At 43.6% G+C, this 21,809-nt stretch overlaps 1 protein-coding gene across 2 annotated transcripts in view; it reads left to right on the top strand.

Annotated features, from left to right (window-relative positions):
* RUNX1 (runt-related transcription factor 1) overlaps positions 1-21,809 on the top strand; it is a 254,648-nt gene that overhangs the window by 158,611 nt on the left and 74,228 nt on the right. For both annotated transcript variants that reach the window (XM_008568321.1, XM_008568322.1), the window contains 2 exons: positions 2,595-2,848; positions 9,078-9,234. In XM_008568321.1, coding sequence (XP_008566543.1) covers positions 2,595-2,848; positions 9,078-9,234 — 411 coding nt within the window. The remainder of the gene's footprint in view (positions 1-2,594; positions 2,849-9,077; positions 9,235-21,809) is intronic.

Below are 21,809 nucleotides of genomic sequence, written 5' to 3'. Positions count from 1 at the left end.
GCGGGGGGGGGCGGGGAGAGGCCGTTTCCCGGGAGCCGGACGGTGAATGCGGGGCTCGGGCGAGCGGGGGCGGCCCCGGGTGGGCGCGGGCTTTCGCACGGCCTGCGAGGGATCCAACGCTCCCGAGAGCTTTCAACTTTCTTTCCAGTCGCTGCTACTTTGGGGTCTTTTCCTACTAGGAAACTCCTTTGCTGGCCGCTAAGCACACTCAGTCAGAGGGAGCCGCGCTGCGGAATCAAGCCGCAGCCCAGAGGTGGCGAGAAACAGCAATTAAAGAAAAACCAAGAGAGAAAGCGAAAAACACAAAAACCATGTTGTGGAGCACCGGCTGACCTTATTAAATGAATCAGCGCCACTCGGCCGCAGCTGCCAAGCGGGCCGTGGGCGAGCAGAGCCGCTCTTTGGCCAGGCCCTCTAGCCTGCAGCCCCCTCGCAGCCGAATTCCACCCCCGCCCGGGAAGCGGAGGCTTGGCCGTGGGCGGCCGCATAGGGCCTGGGGCTGCTTAGATCCCGGGAGCCTCGGGGCTGCATCTCCAGGGCACGCGGGGAGCCTCGCTCCAGCTGTTCTCCAAGCCCGGTCCTTTCCTGGTGCGGCGTGCGGGCCGGGTCTTCCGCGGGCCGCCTGGGCCTCCTTCCCTTCCTCCTCCTGGGTCTCCGGGTCGCGGACGCCTGTGGCGCCGCTGCGCACTGCAGCCCCGGGCAGGAGGCAGCGCAACCATGCCGGGTGCTGCAGGACAGGAGTCCGCACCCGGGCGGGGTCTCGCGCCAGCGTGGGTGCGGGTGCGCGGGCCGCGTGGGGGCGGCCTCAGCGGCTGCCGACCCAACTGCCCCACTGCGTACAGTGGCGCGCGGCGCAGGGGGCGCGCAGGCCAATTCCAGGAGCCGGCGGCCGCGAGCCGCGCCCTAGCTGATACCGGAAAGGCCCGTGATTGGCCGCCGGCCGTCCCTATGCAAACGAGCTGAGGGAATGGAATTCCTCCGGCCGGGCTTACAGTAAAAGCACGTTCATTTCCAGGCACTCTCATTCATAGAGCCAGCGGGCGCGGGCGGGACGGGCCCTCTGCGGCCGGACCCAGCTAGGGCACCACGCTGCCCGGCCCTGCTCCGGCAGGCACCTCTTCCCCGGGCTCCTGGGGACGCCAGAAGAAAGTCAACCTTTGTTGCTTATCCTTGACCCGCGTTGGACCTGCATTTTTTTTTCTCCTTACTTTTGAATTAACTGGCTTCTTGGCTGGATATTTCAACTTTTTTCCTGGCTGTGAACTTTTCCCCGATTGTTTCCTTTGCAAACTGCGGGCGAAAGTGCGCTGTGGTTCGAGGAGAGCCGTGAAGATGTGTGCGCGTGGCAGTGTGTGCATGCATGTGTAACCCAAGCCGGCCGGTCTGTTGGGATCTGCGCCGCGGAGCCTCCTCTCAAGGCCGGCTCCACCTGCTGCGGTTACGCGGTGCTCGTGGGCATTTTTGCGTCGGAGCAGCTAACCCGCGGGCGCTGGGCGACGCTGAAGGAAGATCGTCTCGCTACTGCTCAAGTCGGGGCTGACTCACCGAGCCAATGTAGACAGTGCTGGCTGCCGAAGAGTGTGTGTCTGCGTGTGTGCGACTCGGCTGCCGCTCAACTCCCACCAAACCACAGGCTCAGCCACAAACTTAACCAACATCCCCAAACCCGAAGTGCTCAGATGTGGAGAGCTGTACTCTGAGTTTCCTTGACTTGGACTTTTCTTTTAAGATTAGCTAAGATCTTTGAAAAGCTTTATTTTCTGCACTGAGCATTTGGTAGAATTTATTGAGAGAAAATGACAAGTACTTCTAGCCCTGCCTTTCTCCAACTACTGAAGCTGATTTTCAAGGCTACTTAAAAAAAAAAAAAAAAAAAAAAAAAAAAACCTCCAGCGAACATTAATGGGTTTCTGTTGTGTTCAAATTCTCTACAGATTGTATTGTAAATATTTTATGAAGTAGAGCATATGTATATATTTATATAAGAGTACATATATATATTAGCACGACCTTCGGAAGTCGAAGCTCTTGCTTTTGAGGACAGAAGCCGGTTTTGCATGATAAAAGTGGCGCTATATGGAAGACTCTCGTGTATTTTGTGTTCTGTTGGGACTTCAGACAAAACTCACCTGCAAAAAACTGACAGGCAATTAACTACTGGAACTTCATGTATTTGCCAGTCATTTTGCTCTCCGCATAAATATTTTAGGAAGTGTATGGGAATTTTGCCTCGGGCACTTTTGTCACAGCCAAAGACTGAACTTGAACTTTCAAAGCAGGACTCACAGGAAGATAGTCACCCTTTGGCATTTGACTTTGGATTCTGGTCGTCCACTTTTGAATGCACTAAGCGGCCGGTTGCTAGGAGCCCTGCCTGGGTCTGAGGCCCATCGGCATAAACACAACTTTTCCCCTCCTGGACTGTTAGTAACTTAGTCTCACCCCCCCACCCCCCGCAGTAATAAAAGCCCCTGAACTTGTATGTTGGTCTCCCCGGAGCTGCTTGTTGAAGATCCGCGCCTCGGTCGCCGTCTTGTAGGAGCTGTTTGCAGGGTCCTAACTCAATCGGCTTGTTGTGATGCGTATCCCCGTAGATGCCAGCACGAGCCGCCGCTTCACGCCGCCTTCCACCGCGCTGAGCCCGGGCAAGATGAGCGAGGCGCTGCCGCTGGGCGCCCCGGACGCCGGCGCCGCACTGGCCGGCAAGCTGAGGAGCGGCGACCGCAGCATGGTGGAGGTGCTGGCCGACCACCCAGGCGAGCTGGTGCGCACCGACAGCCCCAACTTCCTCTGCTCCGTGCTGCCCACGCACTGGCGCTGCAACAAGACCCTGCCCATCGCTTTCAAGGTACTCGGCCCGGAAGGGGTGGCGGAGGCCGGGGGCGATCGCGGAGGATAGCGGCTAGGCAGGCGGGGCCGGGTTCTAGAAGGGGGACCGGCGCTGCTCCCCGCGGCCCCTGGTACATCTCTTGTGCACTTGGGATGCGGGGGATGCTGCGTTGCCGTGGCGACCCTCCGGAGGGATCCGTCCCAGCCCGCCGGGAGGCCTCCGGGGAGGACTGAAAAAATCAGGATGCCCCCAGAGACATCCACTGAGGGCCAGTCGGGACCTTCCAGGCAGGGGCCTTCGCTTTGCTACAAAGTAGGAAAAGTTACAACCCAGCAGAGACAAGCGGTCTGCTCACATCCCCGCAGCCCCCAACTCGGGATTAACACCCAGACCATTTTATCTTCCTCAGATGAAAGCATCAGGAAGTAAAATAGAGAGATGTACTTTTATGCTTTAGGGTCAGTGAAAATAAACTAACAAAGGAAACTGTCAGAGATTTTTTCCCCCTCTTTAACCGCCCTGTAGGAATTAGCATGTCCAAAGTCCATGGCAGGAGTAGTTAGGTTTGCAAAAGTTTTCTGTAGAGTTTTGCGAGCTTCTCTAGCCTGCTCCTTCCAGAAGCCGCCAGTAGCGAATCCTGTTTCTTTTCCTGGAACCCTCCTGGACGTTATCGCCTGCTCACCTAGATTAAGCCCGGGGCAGGGAGAGGTGAGGAGGCTGTCCTCCGACAGCCGGGAGGTCCAATCGGCCGGCTGTCCTGTTAGAGGAGGGGGCGGCGTGCGCCCGGCAACTTCAGCTGAGCAGCTGGAAGACTCTCCGTTCACTTTTCATCCTAGATCTTTCCTTAGCTTTGAGCTGCCTTTAAAAACCTTGGCCTTCAACAGGAATATGTAAACAACCCCGGGCGTTTTTAAACAACTACCCCACTACCCTGGCAGCAAGCAGTAGGAATTTAATTTTTGCGGTGGAGATTCTGTTCTTCCGTCTTTGGTGGGTTTAAAAAGGTGCAGCGTTTCAGTACCGTCAGTGCGGTCATTTCCTGTTCATTTAAAGGGCTAGTGAAGGCAGGTGATTCAAACTGTAAAGATGGGCTACTCTTTTTTTTTTTTCAACCTGGTTAAATAATTGTCCCCGTTAAGGGGGGATTAATTTAATGTAAGCTTTTTATACTTCCTGGCCTCAGCTGGATCTCGATCTAATTACAATGAATAATGTTCACTTTTCTAAAAAGTTCTGTTGGAGGTTTTTATTTTTAAGATTTAGACGCTTTCCAAACAGATTGTGATTTCTGCAAAACAGAATCCGTAATTGGCTGTGTTTATAGAATTGCCTCCTCTTCCACTCAGTTTTCTGAAAGCAGGTTTTTGGGTTTTTTTTTTTTTTTTTTTTTTTTTTTTTTTTTTTTTTAGCTGGGATGGAAATGAGGATAAGGTGAGCAACCACTTGACTCTTCCCTTCCTCCATTTATTTAGATTTGTGTTTGGGAGCCCATTTCAATTCTAAATCATTCTAATCCCTTTACATAAACAGATCAGCCAATCTCCTGGGCTCACTCTCTTTGAGAGGGGAGGGTTGGGCCCTGTGGTCACTTTCAGATAAGAGCAGAGAGAAGAACGGCTGATGATCAACCAAAGGGCCCTTTAAACCTGGATGACACACCAGGGCTCTCAGGGATTTTGGGCTTCCTTTGGGGGGAAATCAGGATCTCCTCTGAGCTCCCTCCTCTGCCAGGGAACCCACACCCAAATATATCAAAACACTAAATGATTAATAAAGACTCTCCAGGAGCTGGAGCCATGCAAAGTCTCAAGCCACCACATGAAAGTATTTATTTTCTTCAATAAAAAATGAAAAATCATGTTTACATCTTTTTCTTCTAAAGAATGAAAAATCATATTTACATGTTTTTCTTCTAAAAGAATGAAAAATCACCCAAATTGCTTTTATGAGATTCTCATCAGAGAATTCCTTTTAGCAGAAATCATAATAACTATGGGAGTTTTCCTTTGAAAAATGACCTTCGACAATTCACTTAAAAAAAAAATCTTACTTTGTTTTACTGAGTGATAGGCTACTAAAACCAAGGCATAGATCTCTTGAAAAAAAGTTCAAGTGAGTCTCTTAAGAACATTTGGGGGAAAGGAAAGGACAGCAGAGAAATCAGACCACTTTATTAATATCTGTCACCACCCCAGTCTCCATAAAGAGAGGCTTCTTCCTCAAGGAGAACTGCTCGCTGCATAACTGAAAGAATAGACAAAAAATCCAGTGAGAGAGCAAATGCAAAGGTTAGGGATAAAGGCAAGTTAAACTTCTAAACCTGGGTTGGCCAGTGGCTCACTTGGGAGAGTGTGATGCTGATAACACCAAGGCCGCGGGTTTGGATGCCTATATAGGGATGACCGAGTAGCTCACTTGGGAGAGCCTGGTGCTGACAACACCAAGTCAAGGGTTAAGATCCCCTTACCGGTCATCTTTTTAAATAAATAAATAAAAATAAACTTCAAAACCTGCCTGTGTCCCAGGCTGATTTACTGTGTGTCCCTAGCTCCACTGTCTACTAATCCACACACCCAACCATCTCCCGTGCAGTTTCGACAAATTATTACTTTAAAATTTGGATTTTAAAAGCCTCAGACAATCTCTTTAGGAAGTTTAGTAAGGAAGGAATTATTATATTCGTGATGATAAAGAGGAGAAAATGTGAAACAGTGGTAAAGTCTGATGTTGATGAAAAGAGCATTTAAGTGCTTTTCTAGGAGTCTTCTGAAATTGTGTGTAAATACTCTGCTTTAATCTTCAAAACGAAAGGAGGATTTAAAATTATGAATTTTCTTTAAAATAGATTAAAATCATCCTAATTGCTTCTCCTGAATTCCAATATGTTCTTCCCCTACCCCTTCCCTCCTGTAGAACACCTTTTTTTAGCATAGGGAAAACACATTTTTACTACTCAGAAAAATCTTAAATTTGCTATCTATTATCCAGTATTTACAGAAGCAGCCTGAAAAGCAGTTTAGATGACCTAGGACATATTTTGTAATCCTTTAATATTACAGTTTGTTTAGGCCCTGGTGCACCAGAGTGCAAAGACATAAACCTGCCTTCAGCAGGGAAGTTCAGAGGCCTTACTTAGATGCTTATGATAATATTCTTTCATAAAAATGAAATAAGTAACATTTCTGTCAGCAATATTATGGTCCCCAGCTATGCATTAAATATCATCTCGACTGAATTCTGTGTTCCACTCCACGGCCTTCTTTGAAACACTGGAAGATTAGGGATTTGAATTAAATGAATTGTAACTGTAATTTCGACCTAATTAGAATTGGTTTAACGTGCCAGTTTGAATTGTGAACAGGCTAGCCAAGAACAGTATTTGGAGGTCCATGTAGTATGTAGGAGAGGTGATATTTTGCCCAACTTCCTGATAGTTTAAAAACAGAGAAGTAAAACAAAATTATGAGATATCTCTGGCCAGCAAGTCCCTTCTTGTCTGTTTGGTCTGTGTTAAAATGTAAATGTTTGTAGCTCATTACCTGTTGTTTATAGTTTTTTATTCCAGTTGCTTCTTTTTTCTGTTTGAAGTTAGATATTTTTTCATTCTCTTTATATTGCCTATCAATGGCAAAATATGTACCAAATTAGCAGACATGTTAGTTTTAAATGAAAAAAATTTTTTTAAATGTAGCCTAAGTATGCTTGTTAATAATCGGATGATATACATTGTTAATGAAATTTCTCTTGATTTAATATTGTCTCCTTTCCCCCAACAAAAAAATCCCTCAGAAATCAATAAAAGGCCAAGTAAATATGTGAGCGCCCAAATCTCTTTTTGAAAAGGGAGGAGTGGGAGTTAAACTTCTAATTTTTTAATTCTTAAATTCCAATATCAACAACTTTTTATTTCGCCACCATATAATTTTATTCCATATTTGTTTCTACTTGGTGAGGTCTCATGAATTTGCCAAATTACTGATGAGGATAGCTATAGGAAAGATGAGAGGCTGCAGACGTGGAACACTGCAAGGGGAATGTCAGGAGGAAGGTGTTTTAGAATACATTTTGGTAGTTATAAAGCAAGATCTATTTATTTTAACCTCTTTACAGATTCAGTCCCCACAGTGAGTTATTCACTTTGCAAACCATGTAGTTGATCCAGTCCCTATACACTTACTGAATGTCAAATTAGAATAGAGAAGCCTGGGTCGCCATAGGGAGATGGGGATGAGGAAGTGAAAATATGTGTTCAAGGAGGGCATTTCAACACTGTGAGCTAATTTTACAGAGGGAAGTGAAAATAGTGAGAAAAAAAATTGGAAAATTTTTGAGACTAAAAAGAGCAGAATAAAACAAGCACATTTTGTGAGAGTAGAAAGAAAAAGTCATAATCAGATAACTGATCAAAGAGATTTATTTCAATGATGCCTTTTGCAACAAAAGGGAATTGTCATATTACTGCTCTTAATTAAGTGGCAACAAACACACTTATAAAGGGAACCAAATACCTAATTAGAGGGTGCTTGGGGAATAGTGTTTTAAAATCTCCTTTATAGAAAACATGTCCAACAATTGGAATGAAAAGATTACAAAGAGAAACAAAAGGCCCAGATATTTGTTGACAGTGCAAGTTAGACCAAATAGAGGAAAATACCTACCTCTTGCCACAAGAGGAGATTATCCTGGTGCAGTCTTGGGGTCCGAAGTCTGTTCACCTCTTGTAGTGAGTTGGTTTGTTTTCTGGGTCCTGAACCTTAGAACCCAAGAGCTGAAGGCATTGTAGTGAAGAAAAACAATAGTCATCTGGAGGACACAGGGAAGGGTCGTGACTAAGCAGGCAATGAAGACGGGAATCTTGAGAAACATGACTGATGTCATACAAGTGAGTCTATGGCAGCCTTATTTACATATAGAAAAAAGGCACTGAAAATTTAGATACTACAAAAAAATTATGTCGCAATTATTAGGTAAAATTGGGAGGCGTAAAACTGGGTAAGGAATAATAGCAGTAGATTAGGGATTACTTTAGTATTACCAACAACCAAAAAATGATTATATAATTGGAACGAACAACAAATTTTACTACTGACTGAGAAAGTACCATAAGGAGTATCAAAAATGATAGGAACAAATACAACTTGGGGCATTTTGATTCGAAATTCTATGATCACTTTGAAAAATAGGAAAAATGGAAATATGGCCAATAATAAATGTCTAGACAAAGAAAATAGTTTCTAGATGGGTCAAATGATGGCCAAGAAATTGATACTATCGTAGGAAACATCTTCAGACCATGCTCTTCAGAGCAAGCATTTTACCTGGAAATTACTACATTTTTTAAAATTACCTGAGTATCAAAAATAGATTTTATCTACCAGTTTTCTTCAATAGCCCTGATAGAAAATTCACACCTATCCTATTACATTAAAGGAATTCCTTATCAAAATTGGCTGGGTTTAGAGATACCCTAGTCATCTATCAGGATATAGTTAACACATTTTTGGGACTCTCAGAGAGAAAAATGCAAACCAGTTCCACCCTGAATTGAAGGGAGTTCATAAGAGTGAATGCCCCTTTTTTCTAAGGCCTGTTGATTTTGTAATTAGTAGTAAACAAAGAATTCATTTCTGATAGTTCTTCCTTGCATCCCAGAATTCATTGCTCGTGAAACTTAAAGTAATAGAAGGGAGTAGGCGGCATAAAAGATAACTGCAAAGGAACAGTTTAAGTCATTTAAAATTGTCAGCAAAGATCAAATTTAATTTTAGCAGAAAGAAGTTCAGATACCTGAAAATAAAGTCCAGGCCCTGTTAAGCCTGTCAGTGGAGGTCTGAGCAAATAAAAGATGGGTTAGGTGATAAACTCACAAACACAAGACTTTCTGGTTTTCAAATGTGAGGAATTAAGAAGAGATGATTGTATTCATGAGACGGCCTAGCTTTTCAAAGTTCTTGCTATTGTTAGTCTTGTCCCAACTGTGCTGTATGACCTTATGTGGCTTTATTAGGTGAATTTAGTAAATGTTTCATTATTTTAAAATTTATCTTTAGTTTTGCATAATGGAATTAAAAGTAAATCTTCTCATTAATAACTTTTCTGTTTTGCTTAAGTTATGATTGGTATTGCTCCACAAACTAAAAGGTATCATTTAATATCCATTTCATTTTGTAACGATTACTACCAAATGACGTAAAAGTGTATATATAACATTCCTGATGTCTGCATTTATTCCTTGACTGGTGTTTAGGTGGTGGCTCTGGGGGACGTTCCGGATGGCACTCTGGTCACTGTGATGGCCGGCAATGATGAAAATTACTCAGCCGAGCTGAGAAATGCCACAGCGGCCATGAAAAATCAAGTCGCAAGATTCAATGACCTCAGGTTCGTCGGTCGAAGTGGAAGAGGTATGTATCATCAAAACTGATCTTGCAACTCAAAGTATTTACATGGCAACAAACCCAGATTTCAAAACTTAACAATGGTGCTGTGAGGGAATCCTAGAAACTTGGTCTTTCTTACTATTGCCACGTCAAGCTTTTTAAAAAATATTTATTTAAAATTTAATATTTTTAACAGAATCTTCACATTATTGCTTTCTATTACTCAATTTAAGACTGATTTGGAACATGCAAAACATGAATTGTGAATTTCAAAAAACCCCTCAGATTTTTACTAACATTTAAAAATGTAAAAGTTACCATAATGTAAACTAGCATTGTAGAATCGGGGTTCTCGCTTTGATAATAATAAAAAATCTATTTAATGTAAGCCTTTAACTTATGATCCATGTGCTATCTGTGGCAAATGACAGATTTTCAAATGATCACTTCTAATAATTTTAAGGGCTCTCTAGTGTATGATGTTAAAACAAGTTTCAAGCCAGCTTACCTTTTAATGGTAAAATATGAAGAAATAGTGTTAGTATCATTGATGGCAGTATACCTTCCTGACAGATTTCTGTTGAATGCCTTATGATTATTTGAGGGTTAGGGGGTTGGGCCTAAGTTAAGATTTTAGTACTAATAATAGCAGAGACTGGATTATCCAGAGGAACTGCCGCATTCGTGTATCACTGTCACCCTACGGGTAGTTTTGTTTGCCTTTGCCTTTAGCCCATAATCAAAATATTAGAGCAGAAAGGGGAATCTTGGCTTTTTAAAATTGGTTTCCAACTATTTTCAAGTATTGTGTTTTCTCTGTCTTGTAAGAACCTAGGTCATATTTTATAAACAGTAACAAGTACTAAAAGTTTAATTGAAGGAGATAGGATAGTTTGTTTTGGAAATCTTATTTTTGTAATATAGTACTGAATAATCTCATGAATAAAAGTTATCTCAGGTATAATAAAAAGACTTAGGATAGATACCTAAGTAACAATAGTAACTCATGTAAAATAAAGGATCAACCAAGAAACATTTAAACATAAGAGTAATCATTACTCTTTACAAAGGCATTCAAAAATATAAGCAAATCTCTGTTCCTAGGGAATTTGATTAGTCGAAGAGGGGAAGGGGTAAATGTGTGTTGATTTTTTTGGCTGTTGTTTTTGTTATTCTCGCTGTCTGGGGCATTTTCATAATAGAATCATAGCTGGAGAAAATAAAAAACTTATAACATGATTGAAAATATATATTCATAGTAGTCGAAGAGGGGAAGGGGTAAATGTGTGTTGATTTTTTTGGCTGTTGTTTTTGTTATTCTAGCTGTCTGGGGCATTTTCATAATAGAATCATAGCTGGAGAAAATAAAAAACTTATAACATGATTGAAAATATATATTCATAATACTAACTATGTTAATAATAGGGTAATACAAAGAAAATTATATCCACTTATTGAAAGCATGAGTGATGCTATAAGATATAAAAGCGTAAGTCGTTAAATGGGTTCACTTGTTATATTAAATGTCCCCGCCTTTCAGTAAATGGAATTCACATTATGATTCAGAGATGTGTATTTAGAAAACATCTTGAAGGCTTTGGACGAGTAGCTGGCAGAGTAGATGAGAAGCCAATAAAAAACAAAGACTCCACAGCCTGGGCCGTGCCCACCTGCCTAGCTCACAATCCTAATTCAGTTCTTATGGATTTCTGCTGTTAGGAATCGATAGCTGACTGTCATTTGGTTGCTTTTCCAGAGAAAGTATTATTATCATAACATGCATCCATGTGGATCTGTGTCAGGTTTTGGTTATTAAAGTTTTGAAAACTGTTTAATGGTTCACACCAGTGACATTTTCCCATAAGAAGCTTAGTGGCTTTCTGGCAATGCGCAGTAAGTTGGTGATAATAATGAGATTTGCAAAGCAACGTGCTTCCTTTTCTGGCATTGAAGGCTGCCCTCCCATCCCTCGTTGGCCATTTCTGCTTTGAGTGGGTGACTAATAGGTGCTTGTGTTTACTTGGGTAACGTGAACTGTTTCCCCAAGGTGTGGGTTGTTTGCATTTGGCTGTCTGATTTGTGCCAGTATGCACTTGAGTTTGCATAAACCCCAAAGAGTAAAATAGCTGCAACCAAGGCTGTGCTGTCTTCTCCTACATACCCTGGAAAGAGAAAATTAATTGAAATGCCATAAATGGACAATATTTATTTGGAACGGGCTCTCCTTCCCACCAGTGATAAAAAGCAATAAAAAATACAGGAACCCTAATTGAACATTTGACCCAATTATGGTTACTAGGCATGTAGTTGGTCTTGAGTGATACATACGTGTGTGTGTGTGTGTGTGTGTGTGTGTGTGTGTGTATTATATAAATATATATATATATATTTTTTTTTTTTTTTGTCAGTGCTACAAAATAAAATGAGCTGTTAAGAGGCCCAGTTTGACACTGTCTCATAATTTCTCTCCATAGTCATAAAATACAATTTGGTTTTGCTCTTTCAACTGTGTCAACATTAAAGCTTGCCAGGTTTTTTCTTTTCTCTTTTTTGCAATTTGCTTCCCATTAGGCAGAAAGCAGATGATTCTCACTAATTTTGACAATTAGTCTTAATCTTCCTCAGTGACTCTTATCCTTTAAAAGTTTCATTATATTTTATTAAGTAATCTTAAGACTAGCTACTGTTTCATTTTGTTTTTGAAAATATGCCTGAAAATATGCCCTTGGCATTGACACACCACACAGTGGCCCAGAAGGTCCCGGCTGTTGGCTCACCCACACGTTTCAGTGCCAATGTTGAATTCTGTCAAACACCACTGGTCTAATGGATTCTCAAAGGGGCCTGATGCTTGGTGCAGAATGAAGGATACAAAAGGAAGCTGTCTTTTCTTTGCCAGTCTGTGGGGATCATAAACCTCATAGAAATTGCCAGAGGTTGAACATGGAAGGGTTTTTCTCTGTTCTACCCTGTCTGGCGCTGGCTGATGTCCAGGATCACAGCTCCTAACCTCAGGTTCAGCTTGCAACTGGGAAAACCTGCCTGTCCGGCTTTTACGGCCTTGGTGACTACACTGGCCCCTAAAAATATTGGTGAGGGCCTCAGCAGCCAGAACCTTCTTCCTTTTCTCCCATCCCCTCCTTTTTCTCCCTGACAGTTTTAATCTTGTTTAGTGTATATCTCGTCCTTGGAATGCTTTTCTCTTTGATTCAGTATCTTCATGTAAATTGACTCTGTCTTTACGATGGCAGAAGAGATAGCAGCTCCCAGGAGATGAGAGAGTCAGGGAGCTCTGGAGAGTTCGACTGAGTTCCAGAGGTTATGCACACAGGTGTTTGTTTCAAACAATTCGCATTTGAACCACATGGGCTGGGACTATTGTCACCTCCAGAAAATCGAAGTTCAGGGTCAAGAGGAATTTTCTTTGGCGAGATTAATTAGCTCAGCAGTTTACATCAGTTTACATCTGCAGTTGGAGCAGGGGCTGCCGATATTTTCAGAGTTGCAAGAAGTGTATCATGACTTCAGCTGAGAGACATTTAAGAAATTTTAGCAATGAAATCTGTGAGAGCTTCATCCCTTTTGGAGTATTTAATCACTTGGAAAAGAATCGATCAATCAGTGAATAATGACTTTAGTTATTTCATTTTAGAATCGAAGAAGAAATCTAACAGATCACATCATCACCACATCATAAATGGGAGAATTTAATCCACTGCAAATTTTTTTCTGATTTTTTAAAGAATATGATTTTTAATCTTTTGGGAACTTATAAATCATTTTAAAAATCCTTTGGAAGCTTTTTCCCAAGGAAAAAAATGAACATATGCACTTGCAAAATCTAGTGTACAGTTTCAGTTTCCAGGGCCGCTGGAGTTCCTCTGTGGACCTTCTAGGGATCCATGGACCCCAGAATCTGTGAATCTGGAACTTTGCATTTACCATGGAGGGCCAGCATAGCACTGTGCTTCACACAGTAGATACCTGGAAAATGAATAAATAAAGGAACTGATGAAGTAGACATTTTTTTTACATCCTGTGCTGCTTTGGTAACACCGGTTTTTCTTATAGCCAGGACCTGGTTTGTATAATTAGGAAAATAGATCTCATTCAACCTGCCTGTCCAGGCCTTTGAACAGCCATCAGCTGTGCACGCTTGTAATCGATTGTAAAGGGGCCAGGGCCCAGTTTGTCACTGAAAGGACAGCCTCTTCCTCAGTGTATGCATCAGCCCCTGGCTGGAGACTTGCAGTGTGTCTTCCTAGCCCAGCCCTGTGAGGCCAAAGCTGACAAAGCTCTGTAGACTGCCAGGATGGGGTTTCACTTCTTGGAGGAATTTGTGTTTATGTTGACCTCCCGGGCCACTTTAATCTTTTCCACTTTACAAATAGGGCCCTTTCCCAACGCTTTTATAAAATGAAATTCCTTCATTATGTTCTTGCTGTGGATGTCTTCCCAGACATAATATTTATCCTGTCACAATCTGGGTTATTGCATATTTATGTAATGTTGGTTACTTAAGGTATTTTCATTCTTAAGTTATTTTGCATTATTTGGAAAAAGTATGGAGAGGTTACCTTTCAGATGCTTGGAAGTCTGGTCAAGATGTAGGTACATTTAGAAAAGAATAAACTGAACTTCTATTCTAAACAAAAGGAGACTTGTCTTTATGTAGTGGTTATTGAGAGATGGTCTGAATGACTCATGATATTATCATAGACTCCAAGTCATCCTCTCTCCAATCATAGATTCATTTAATGGGAGAAGGAGAAATTCTTCTGCCAATCCCACAGTAGCTTCACGGATAACATTCACGATATAAGCTGGGAGTTGGATCTCCTGGAAGGAATACAAGGAAAAAGACATGAGCTATATTAAAATCAACTCTCCCATTTTTCCCTTTTTTCCTCTGTTGTTATTGATCTACACTTTAAAATAAAAATTTTCAGATTTCAGTATGAGCAAATATGCATGAAAAAAGACCCAGCCTCTGATGCAGCAAGCCTGAGCCCGCGCTAGCAAGCACTTCCTTTGGATGGCAGGTTGCAAGCTTGCGTCCATGACCTGATGTAGAATTCATCTCTAGAGATCAGGTTTCTCATTCTGTTTTACATTTGCCAATAAAAGAGTAGCAACACTTTCTTCAAGCAAGTTGCTCTCTGCCCTACTGGAGCCTCGGTGCCCAGCCATGGCGAAGACCACAGAGAAAAGCTTTCTTGAAAATTGCTTGTGCCTGGAACAAGCAGTTTCACAATCTATCGCTTCATGGTTTTCTTGCTGATTTTATGAAGTGCCAGGCATTGCTGATGGTGTCAGACAGCTTTTTAAAATTGAGGTTATTTGTATGAACAATATTTTACAGTTGAATAGAAGCTGTGTGTGTCCCTCTGCCCCCCACCCCTTCACCCCTTCCTTGCCAGCCAGCTTGCTTTTGGTGGAGGCAGTTCTTTTTGGTTGGGACAGAAGACTATCAATCAGAAAGTGCTTCGGAGAGAAATAATGGTTGAGTGATTTTTAGAGCTTCCTGTTTCAGCAGCAAGCATTATAGACATAAACAGTGATCCAGCCAATGGCTGCAACACAGCTCTGGTTCTAATAAATCAGTTTTGTATTTTCTTTTTGTGCTGGTTGGCGAGGGGCAAGAGAGGGTGGAGAAGACTGGTTATGAAGAACATATTCTGTGTTTCTGTTTTTTTTTTTTTTAAAGAAAAATTACTGGTTGAAAAGGAGAGGTGTACTGTCTGATGACTGTTTTCTTTCTGTCGATGATTATAAAACAAGTTCAGATCAGTAAGGGTATGTTTATGAATAACCAGGTACTGTTAATATGGAGAGGGTATGTGGTTTGGAGGCTCTGTTGCATTCTTAGTATGTGTGTGTGTGTGTATGTGTGTCCATACTTCCATTGAGAGACTTCTTGGACCAAATAGTCTTTGAGGGCTATATGTAGGTTAATAACATCTTCTCATCTGAAGCCCAAATAAAGCAATTAACAGAAATTAATAAGTGAACAGTGTGGATTTATCTTTTTTTTTTTTTTTTAAAGATGACCGGTAAGGGGATCTCAACCCTTGGCTTGGTGTTGTCAGCACCATGCTCAGCTAGCGAGCCAACCGGCCCTCCCTATATAGGATCCGAACTCATGGCCTTGGTGTTATCAGCACCGCACTCTCCCGAGTGAGCCACGGGCCGGCCCAACAGTGTGGATTTATCTTTTTTTTTTTTTTTAAAGATGACCGGTAAGGGGATCTCAACCCTTGGCTTGGTGTTGTCAGCACCATGCTCAGCTAGCGAGCCAACCGGCCCTCCCTATATAGGATCCGAACTCATGGCCTTGGTGTTATCAGCACCGCACTCTCCCGAGTGAGCCACGGGCCAGCCCAACAGTGTGGATTTAGAGCTGCCTATGAATAGTTCCAAATGTGCTATTTTGTCAACCCATGGCCTTGGTGTTATCAGCACCGCACTCTCCCGAGTGAGCCACGGGCCGGCCCAACAGTGTGGATTTAGAGCTGCCTATGAATAGTTCCAAATGTGCTATTTTGTCGGCTCCCTGTCAGGGCATGGGTGGTGAATTTGGCTTTTCCAAGTTTGTGTTTGTAAACATGCATTAGCGGACTTCAGGCGGCACCTGCCCTCCATCCCTGGTTCTAATGTGAGTCCTGCATTCAACAGAGATGAGCTGAGAATGGAATTACTGATGGCGATCATTTTGCCCTGCACGGATTTGGGATTCTAGCATGTTGCCCAGCCTCTATTAGCCTACACGGGGCAGCATATCCCATTCAGGAACTCCATTTGATGTCACTGAACTTCCAAAGAGGGTGTTTGATAGTCAAGGACCTGTAAATTGTAACAACCACCTCCTTTGAGAGATGCGTGACCATTCTGCTACTAGATTCAGAATGAGTTTCCTCTGATTTCCTCAGTGAAGAGGAAACATTCATTTAGGAATCACTTAAACTGTATTTTTTCTCAAAGAAGATGTAAGTAAATTTCCTGTTTTTTTCCAATTCAGATTAATCTCTGCTTTTACTTTGAGATTTAAGACTGTCATTAGAATGTATGGGCAGCACGAACTACAGTACTAACTGCACCCCTCCCTCCCAATCACCTGACCCCAGGAAGCTCCTTTCCAGTTACTGGGAGAGCTGGCCAGCACCCTCAGGGGGGTGGTGTGTGGCCTTAATTGAGTCACCTTGTGCAAACAAAAGCAATGCACAGGAATATGGGTGGTTTGAGCACAGTCAGTCATCTGTGTGCTTATCAGATCTCAGCAGACAAGGCAAGGAGGAATGGGCCTGTTTGGAGGTGGAAACGCTCCAGTTTGCTCAAAGCATTGGTTTGGGGACTTTACAGATGTTTTTCCTTCATTCTATTTGAAACTATTGTATGGAGTGTAGTCAGTCTATCTGTCTGCAGTTAATGCAGAGCTGGTGTCAGCTCATATTGTAGTAAGGCTTTGTCTTTAAACAGTACCTGCAACACGTGTTCCACCTTCATCATCCTATTTAAAACCACTGGGTAGCTTGCAGTCAGGATCTTATCTATCTGCCTATCAACTTTGATGATATTCCCCTCAGTGGTCCCCAATTGAGAGTGGTTTTTGACCCCCAGGGGACATTTGGTGATATCTGCAGACAATTTTGATTGTCACATCCTGAGGTGAGGGAGTGCTCCTGCATCTAGCGGGTAAGGGCCAGGGATCTGCTGAACATCCTACTATGTGCAGGACAGACTCCCCCAGCAAAGACCCAATCCAAAATGTCAGTCATGCCAAGATGGAGAAACCCTGGTCTAGTGCCACATGCATATCATAAGTTGTAAAATGTCTCTGTAACCCCTCTTCTCTAACACTTTCTGCCTCCCTACAAAATTTATGGAAAACTTGTTTTAAAAATTTCATACCGAGTAAAAAAATAAAACTAGAGAGCATCACTGAATACTAAGGGATTTTTAAAAATGAAAACATACCAGCGTCCTGCATGGATAGAATTGCATTGTCTATTGCCCCTGCCTGATGTCCCAGATCAAGGGTGCGGTGGTTGGAGGAGAGGCTGTGGGTGGGGCAGTCCACACGGTGGGGGCAACTGCTCCCTCTCTAAAGTCACACAGCTGCAGGTCCACAGGGACACAGACTGCAGAAACAATAAGAGTGCTCTGCTGGCTTCTCATTCCCTGAACTTTTCAGTGGAGGGGCCATGCACTGATCCACTGATCCAGGGTTTAAAGAGTGCTAAAAGCAAGATCCTGGTATGTGTCACTGACAGACACCTTCCAGACTCCAGAAAAGGCTCAGTCTGTGTACCTGAAATAAAATGGAGGGAATGCATGGCCTTCCAAGGCCTTCCAAGGCCCAACTTGCCAGCTGTCTCTGAGGACAGCCCTTGGTTTGCAGGTACTACAGGCAGACAGATGTCTGGGTTCTTCCAGAGCTTTCTCCCACTTGCCCCAACACGTTAGTTTTGCCGTCGCCTCTTTTCCATACTGAGATTCAGGGAAAGATGGTTTGAAAACAAAGGTCTGAAGAGAGACACCTTGAGATGCTCTCAATGCATTGAACCAAGCAGTGTCTGCTGCAGGTTGGGTTTCTTGAATATGTTTGGTTGTGACTGCTCTCTTCTTTTTTTGTTTGCTTCTTGCTTGCTTTTACTCCTCCTGGAGACCCTAACTCCTCTAACTTTCCTGCCCCATGTATATATCTGCTTCCTTTGAGCTCCACACCATCAAGCAGCAGCTCCCAGGTTTGGCATAGAGATCCATTGTGTGTCACATCACTTGTGACTAGTAAGAGTTAACTATCCAGATGGGAGTTCCTGGGCAAAGTCTGAGCAGGAGCCCACGCATTGCCCTAGATGTGCTTGGAAGGAAGGTCGCTGGGGAAAAGGCTTGAGAACAGCTGTGGCGGACAAGGGCACACTGCAGTGGTAACTGAGACCCAAGCACCATGGAAAGGAAAGGGAGATGTGCCCAGAAACCCCCAGGATGTGAACTCCCAAGAATTTTCAAAAAAACTAAAGATCCAGCCTTTACTGAAAAAGCACTGCATGATACTGTCAATGACTAGATCAGTGCCTGATGTATGGTGGGCACTCGTTAAATATCTGTGAATGAATGACTGTTCCATGAGTGTTTTTATTCCAGGCCATAAAGCCTAGTGGTTAGTATGTGGATTTTACTGATTCTCCACTTAGAGGAGGGTGTCTCAACTTTGGTGCTTTTGGCATTTAGGGCCAATTATTCTTTGCTGTAGGGAGATGTTCTGTGCGTTGTTGAATGTTTAGCAGCATCCCTGGCCTCTACTCAGTAACCAGTAGCACCCACGCTCCCGGCTGTGACAACCAGAAATGTTTGCAGACATTGCCAAATGTCTTGCCCCAGTTGAACACCACTCTCTTAGAGCTATGTGTCCTTGAACAAGTTACTTGACCTGCCTTTGTCCATGGGGGTGTGGGGGTGAAGTGAGGGTTGATTACCTGAGATAAGACATAGGTTAGGGGTTATTACTTTGCATGGTAAGATCTATTACAGTGACACTAACTATGGAGTACACGATAGAAACTGTGAGCACGTAATAAACAACAGCAAACAGCAACAACTGCCAGGGTCTGCTTTTTGTCTAAATGATGAGTTTTCCAGGAGGAAACGTCACTCCTTATCCTTATTCCTCAGACCCACAGAGTGCTGAGGTCATGAAAGGGTTATACACAGCAGGCACTGAGATTTCAGATTAGCAATGGGAGAGACGAAACTAAATATGTACTGTAATTCGAAGCACTGTTTTTCATGGGAAAAGAAGTTCTCCCAACTTAGGCTTTCCAATTCTTTTGTCCAAACATTAATGGCATGCAAATATTTATGATTCATACATGCCTCTTTTAATTCCCAATCGTATTTTAACAATAAACACTGTGCTGTTGTTAACAATGAAGCAGAATAATCCCTTTGTCCTGTCGCCGGGCTACACAGGCTGGCACCCGGCAGCATCACATTCTTCCTGCATGGTAATTGCCACCTCCACCCAGGTTTAGGGGAGTTTTGTAGTAGTGCCACGGCAGCTCACCTTAGAGACCATGCTTGAGGACATCCTGGCCATTCCATTGGAAGCCATTCTTGAGGTTGTATCTTAGCATTTTCATAAACTGCAAGTGAACATCCATGCATGTTTTTCTCTTCCCCACACATAAACTGAGAATTGATTACGCGGTTGCTTGGAGAATTATCTTACTACACTGTTATCTTGCATTCTGGCCAGGTCCCTGGGCTCTCGGTTACACTAAAGCTATGGTGTCTCATTTAATATTCTTCTGATTCATAATAACCACATAGAAACACACACATCTATTTGTGATGATTCTGTGAGTCTTTGGAAGGTAGCATGATGTAGTTTGAGAAGTGGGCACACTTGCAGGACTCAGTCTCATCTGTGCAATAGGTATAACAATGCCTTTTATTGAGGCCTCACAGATTATTAGGGTGATCACAGCAAGATGCTGTGTATGTAACAAGACTTAGGAAGAAGAGCTGCAACTCACCTGGACATTGTTCTCCCCTCTGCAGTGATAATCACTGAGGCAGGAGAGAAAGGGCAAGCTGGAGGCAGCACATGTCCTGCTGAATCAGAAAGCTGGGAATGACGCTGTTTGCCACTGTCCACTCCTTGATGGCAAGGAGTTTTTATTCCTTTATCCTACTTAGGACCTAATAAAATGAGAGGGCCTGAGACACAGCAGGAAATTTGTAAATATCCATAAACAAAAGCATGTACAGTAATAATATAGTAATTATAAACATTGGTTGATTACCGGCTATGTGATGGAAGTATGGTATCTCCTCCTATTGTGTTATAACTATTTCTTCACCCCCCCCCAAGTCATTTTTCTGAGGGCATTTTTTTCATTCATTCTAAATTCATTCATTGATCAGATATGCATTGGGCACTTACTGTGTGCCAGGCACTGGGCTAGCATTGGAGATACAGAGGTCAGCCAAAGAGAAGCCATGGCTTTTGGGGGCTAGTGAGAAGGATGACAATTAAGCCATCACTGTTCTGAGTGGACAGCACCGTGGGACAGGACAGGTGTGACAGGAGCAAATGAACAGTGGCACATGGCCTGGTAGAGGGCCAGAGGGTCTCCCTGGATAAGTTGTCATCTCAGTTGGGACCTACAGGTGACAAGGAGACTGTCCAGGTGGTGGCATCAAGAAGAGTATGTGAGCAGAGAACCAAGTGGGGGAGGAACACCTGGCCGGTTGAGGAGCTGAGAGATGCTCTGTTGGCCACTGGGGGAGGCCTGGGCAGGATGGGGTGGGGATTGCTGGAAAGAGCCTTGAAATCCACGCTGGGAATTTAGCCTGATCCTAATGAAGTGGAGAACCACGCACAGGTTTTCAGCAGGGAGTTGCTATCACCAGATGCAAATTGTATAAAGGAACTTGTATTGCAGTTCGAAGAATGGGAAGGAGGTTTGGAGGCTGCTGGGGGCTTAGAGACCAATCCAGACGGAAGACTCTCAGGTCTCCTTTCTGGCAGCCTTGGGCATGTATGGATCCAGCTTGCAAACACCCCATTTGGTAGATGTCCCTGCACTGACAAGTTAGCTCCCACCTCAGGCTCACCTGAAGCTTCACTCTCTTCCCTCTAAACAGCAGCAGGTAGTCAAAAAGCTGGTGGGCAGGAACTGAGGACCCCGAGGCTGCCTTCCCTTCAGAGTGTCCATGCCTCAGGCCTCCCAGCTGCTGTTCCATGTGGCACTGGGCTCTGTGTTTGAGGCACTAGGCTATGGCATACTGTCAGGAGTCAGCCAACCCCAGGTGATCAGTCTGGTCACCTGCTCTGTGTGGCCTCTAGTCCAAGTACCCAACTTGGTGGGTGGGTAGAGACCAGGGAATTAAGGTGTGCCAACCAAAGGGCTCTCCTGGATGGAAGAAAAGAGCAGCTGTGGCTTAACCAGGGCTGTGAATTCAGGGCTAAAAACTTGGCTTCCTCAGCTGAGATACTGGGGAACTGGGGTACCAAAAGAAAGGAATACCAGGAAGGGAATATGAAATCTGGGGGAAGGAAATGCAATTGCATCAGAGCATCGTGGTGCTTTGGGGGCAGGTGACAGTCCTCATCATGCACCCCTCCTGCAAGGCTGAGCCATGAGCTCAGACAGGGCACACCATGCCATGGAAAGGGAGAGCCACACCTTCCAGGTGAGATTAGACATCAGAGAACCAACTACCAAAGTGAAAGTTTACAGAAAACTCACTGATTCATTTATCAAACTTATGTTTATTGCCTTGGAACAGAAGACGGGAAGATAAAATGCTGTCACTCTCCTCAAGAAACTCATTTTCATAGAAGATCTCAAGAGAAAATGCTTTGCACATCTTTGCTTTTCTACAAATAAGAGCTATTTTTTAAACGACCCACCGTTCCATAGTGATGTTCTTTCTATGGAAAACTGAATTACATATTTTAAGTGGCTGATTTTAAGCCTGACTTTTGAGGGTTGTCCTTGTCCAATAGCTTGGGCCCCCGGTCCTCTTCCTGTTTGGGTGGATGCAGGCACGATTGGTAAAGACGTCTGCAAACACGGGCGCTTTGCACACAA

Source organism: Galeopterus variegatus, unplaced genomic scaffold (genome assembly GCF_000696425.1).
Source record: "Galeopterus variegatus unplaced genomic scaffold, G_variegatus-3.0.2 Scaffold398, whole genome shotgun sequence".
NCBI lineage: Eukaryota > Metazoa > Chordata > Mammalia > Dermoptera > Cynocephalidae > Galeopterus > Galeopterus variegatus.
This window is presented reverse-complemented; position numbering and strand designations above follow the sequence as displayed.